We start from the raw sequence: 4,514 nt of genomic DNA, 5'->3' as shown, positions 1-4,514 counted from the left end.
TCTGTTCCTTTACTCTGAAGATCTATTTGATTTGAATTAAAAATAGACTATTCCCACTGTTGTAGAAACTCTGTCCACACACCTGATTCAAAATACTGTACCCCACACACCCACACCTGTGTCATAGACAAACCGGATTCTAACTTTCCTGGTATTGGGCCGACCCCATATAATTACTTATGTTAAATTACAGGTTCTTTTATACTTCACAACACATGGCACTGTACATAATTGTATTCTCGTATTTTATAGTTTAATATGCAGGACAAATTCATCAACACATAAGAATGTGGGAGGGGATCATTTGGAAGGAGTGGCAGATACCTCCCTAAGACATTTGAACTATAAAATGCATCCCATTACATAGAGAAAAGTAGATATTCTATAATAGACTGCAGATCAGACCTAAACCTTATAAAGTATCATTTGACTTCTGCTGTACATGATGGGTGTAACACTGTTGGGTGTTGTGCTGATCTTCTTGTCTGTAGGGCTGAATATACAGACAGCAGAGAGCTGCCGCTGTTTACAACGTCACCCTCAAGAACAATTCTGCACTTCTGAAATGGGTATGTCAAATCTAATATCAACATTATTTTCACAACTTTTCCAATATAATTTTTGTATGAAATTTTGCAGATTACATTTATCTGAAGGAAACGCTATATTTCAGTTGATTTGTCATTTATCTAAAAAAAGAGCAATTTTTAAAAGCAGTTTTTCATTTCCAATCAAGCAAGTGTGAAAGTATTATTTACAGTATGTGCTGGAAATGTTCATGATTCAGAAACAAACAACAATGTCCACGGTTGAATGTTGTTAGGGGACAATAATAATGAAATATTTTATATTAACAGTATATTAGTGAGTGTGTGAAAACTCCACAGAGCTGTATAGTCATGTTCAGGATGTTTACAAAAAAAACAGAATTTCTAACATTTATGCCACTTTATTTTCCATCAGTGATTTTAGCTAACGTAACTGGAAAGAGGCTTCCTGCTAGGAATCAAATCAACTTGTTTCAGAATAAAATCAAAATAATCAAGGTGAGCTAATCTACTTTCAGGCATCCACTTTCCTAAAATATATCAGAAATAATTCAATTTAATGCAATATAATGTTAGTCTTTCATCTACAGAATATTTATCTTGAAAAAAAGAGAAAGAAAGAGTATCACACATTTCAAGTTTGCAGAATAGTCACAATAAAATACTACCAATACAAAATATAACGAAAATTCCTTTTTTCAGGATTTGAAAGGTTCTAACAACGCAAACAGAATTCAATACGTCTACACAGATTCATCATCCTGTGGCATCACACTGGATCAGGGGCTATACATGCTTTCAGGTACACCTCTGCATCTCACAGTGAATCTAAACTCACCATAAAAATCCTGACAATTCTTATTTCTTTGGTTTTAATATTTTATTTATTAGTGGTTCTTGTGAGGCAAAGCATATTTTGATATAGCATATGAATATACAATGAGGGAAATAATTAATTTGATCCCCTGCTGATTTTGTAAGTTTGCCTGCTTACAAAGAAATAAAGGGTCTATAATTTTTTATATTAGGTATATTTGAATTGATAGAGACAAACTATAAAAAAACAGGGAAAAATGTAATATAAAGGTTATGAATTGATTTGCATTTCAGTCAGTGAAATAATTATTTGATCCCAGAGTAAAACATAACTTTGTACCCATGTTCGCAGGAACCGAGGTTAAACATTTCTGGTAGTTGGTCACCAGGTTTGCACATGTGTCAGGATATTTTTAGTCCACTCCTCTGTAAATCTTTAAGGTTCTATAGGACTAGACTTTAGAGACTGGCTAGGATATTGAATGTGCTTCTCCTTAAGCCACTCTTTGGTTGTCTTGGCAATATGTTTTGGGTCTTTGTCATGTTAAAGGCACATCCACGACTTATCTGCAGTGATCTAGTTAAGGGGAGGAGGTGATCGTCCAAGATTATATGGTACAAGGGCCGGTCCCTCAGCCCCTCAATGCGGTGAAGTCATCCTGTACCCGTAGCAGAGATAAAAGCCAAATAATCACACCAACAGTTGGCTTCTTCTCACCAAGCGTGTGTCAAATGCACTGGCCTATTAAGGAGAGGCATACCGTTTTAAATAATGGTCATCGGGCAGGTGAAGAATTTTGTTAGCCATCTCTGAATGTCAAAGAGCTTACTGGTGGTCACATTTGAATTATTTAAGCATGCAGGAAATAAATAGTGACATTCGAATGTGCTTCCACACCCAAGCAACCAGTTACATTTCAATTGAAAAGCATGAGAGGAATATCAGTGGATCAGACGAGAAGTATTTACATATCACCCTGGCAACTGTCTAGCCATTCCCAAGGAACCATTTAGAGCACCCTAGCAACAGTGTAAATATATAAATAATCCATATCTCTTTTTACTTCAGTATTCAGAAGGTATTGCCCTGTTCCTAAATTCAGCATAGTTTATCAAAAAATTTGAGCACCCTACCAACAGTACAAACAAACTTACAAAAATTGTCTCTTTTAATTTGGTTGACAAACCAGTTTGTACGTATCACAATGGTAACCGTTTAGCCATGCCCTATAGCAACTATTTACACCACCCTAGCAACGGTACAGCGATGTGAAGAAGCCATATCCCAAGTTCACAACATTTTGAGCACTTTTGCAACTGCGCAGTGCAGACTAATTGAAAATCACAGTGTTCATTTTAAATGATTTATCTATGTGGGTCATTCTTTTTAAAAATTAATTTACCCTAAAAATCTTTAATCAAAATCTGAAAATGCACTTCTGCCCTCCAGCTGCTGTTCTTCTCTGACAGCATTGGCAAAACATCATCTTTACCTGTCAGTCTGCTGCAAGTCTATTTCAAAATGAAACAACTGCTTTTTTAGATCCACATTTGCATTGGAAAAGACAAGCCACGTCCTCTATTTTTCTCATTTGATATCCCATTTACTCACTGTGAATAGTTTATGATATCAAAAGTTGTTAAATGCTGAATTTGTCAAACAGATAAAAACCTTACAGCGAATTTCCCATTTCCAATTTCTTTCTTTCTTTTTTGAAAGGACACTGGTTGGAAAATGGGATCAAGGTGATGATGTGTAACCTTGTCAATCAATGGGAACATCTCTCCTTAACGGAACAAGAAAACTTCAATCAAACGTATAAGATGGGCTGTAACTGCACGGTAATGATATACAGCATACAAAACCTTGGAAAATTTGTCTTTGGTATTCACAATTTTATACCAAAATGGCATAGTTTCAAGAATCAGCCAACCTCTGCCATGCAAGCCACCATTAAAGAGAGTATATTTTGCTTTATTTAAACAGAAAGTTTACCCAAAGATAACATTTCTGTCATCATTTAGAGGCTTTCAGTCGCTAAACTGTACTTTTCATCTCTTGGAGCAACATGAGGATGAATAAAACATAACTGAATATATGTAGTCTTGGTGAACTATTCCTTAAACAACACAAAACTCATGTCAATGTCAAACTGTATGTCACCTCAAACTCATGTCAAACTGTCCTCTCCACAGATCTCTACGTGTTCTGACAGTCCATGTTGTCCCAAATCTAAGAATGAATGTAAGTGGGAAATCAACTCTCCTCATTCTCACGAGTACGTCTGTCTGAAGGACAGTGACGGCATCTGTAGCTGGTACATGCCACGTTCAAAAGTTGATGTTGATGCTGTGTGCCAACAGAGGCGCGGATGAGCTTAAATGGACCCTCATCTACCATTGTCACACAAGTTTTTCTTTTAAATTAGTGCAAATTAGCATCTTTCTGATGAAAAGTCAATTTAAAAAAGATCACAATGTTTAATAAGCTGCTGATGTAAATCCCTTATTTTATCATCTATGCATTCTATGGATGATTTTACTGCTTTTAACATCCATTAAAGGTACACATTCTTCATCATACTGTTCACTTTGAGAATCATTTCAGCCTTTAGCTCAGGTATCTGTTGATGGCAGAGGAACATTTCTCGGCTTTTCGCAAATTGTAACTTACATCATTAGTTGAGAAAGTGATGAATTGGGCTAAAAGATACACAACATTTTATTTAATTTAGAATCAACTTATTTTAAATGGGTTGTGGGGCTGTACTACCATGTCTGATGATGACTACAATAAAGGCAACAAATTTACATAATATTTTGTATAGAAAATATTTGAAGTATAATCCCAGTGATATTTTATATTTGTTTAGTATACTTGGGTGAACAGCAAATTGTTCAACTATGACTTCGGGGATATACAGTGGGTACGGAAAGTATTCAGTCCCCCTTAAATTTTTCACTCTTTGTTATATTGCAGCCATTTGCTAAAATCATTCAAGTTAATTTATTTTCCTCATTAATGTACACACAGCACCCCATATTGACAGAAAAACACTTTTCTGACATTGTCTGACATCAGACATTTTTGAAGATTTAAAAAAAAAGAAAAACAGAAATATCACATTGAGATTGAGATTCAATTTTATT

At 35.2% G+C, this 4,514-nt stretch overlaps 1 protein-coding gene across 1 annotated transcript; it reads left to right on the top strand.

Moving 5' to 3' along the window:
- The first annotated feature begins 385 nt into the window (after positions 1–385).
- Positions 386–3,943, top strand: LOC130410076 (metalloproteinase inhibitor 3-like). Its single transcript, XM_056734490.1, has 5 exons — positions 386–569; positions 964–1,046; positions 1,251–1,350; positions 3,085–3,206; positions 3,561–3,943. The coding sequence occupies exons 1-5, from the start codon at positions 443–445 to the stop codon at positions 3,738–3,740; spliced, it is 612 nt and encodes a 203-aa protein (XP_056590468.1). The 5' UTR covers positions 386–442; the 3' UTR covers positions 3,741–3,943.
- Positions 3,944–4,514: the final 571 nt, after the last annotated feature.

The sequence above is a fragment of the Triplophysa dalaica genome, chromosome 21 (genome assembly GCF_015846415.1).
Source record: "Triplophysa dalaica isolate WHDGS20190420 chromosome 21, ASM1584641v1, whole genome shotgun sequence".
NCBI classification, from domain to species: Eukaryota; Metazoa; Chordata; class Actinopteri; order Cypriniformes; family Nemacheilidae; genus Triplophysa; species Triplophysa dalaica.
This window is presented reverse-complemented; position numbering and strand designations above follow the sequence as displayed.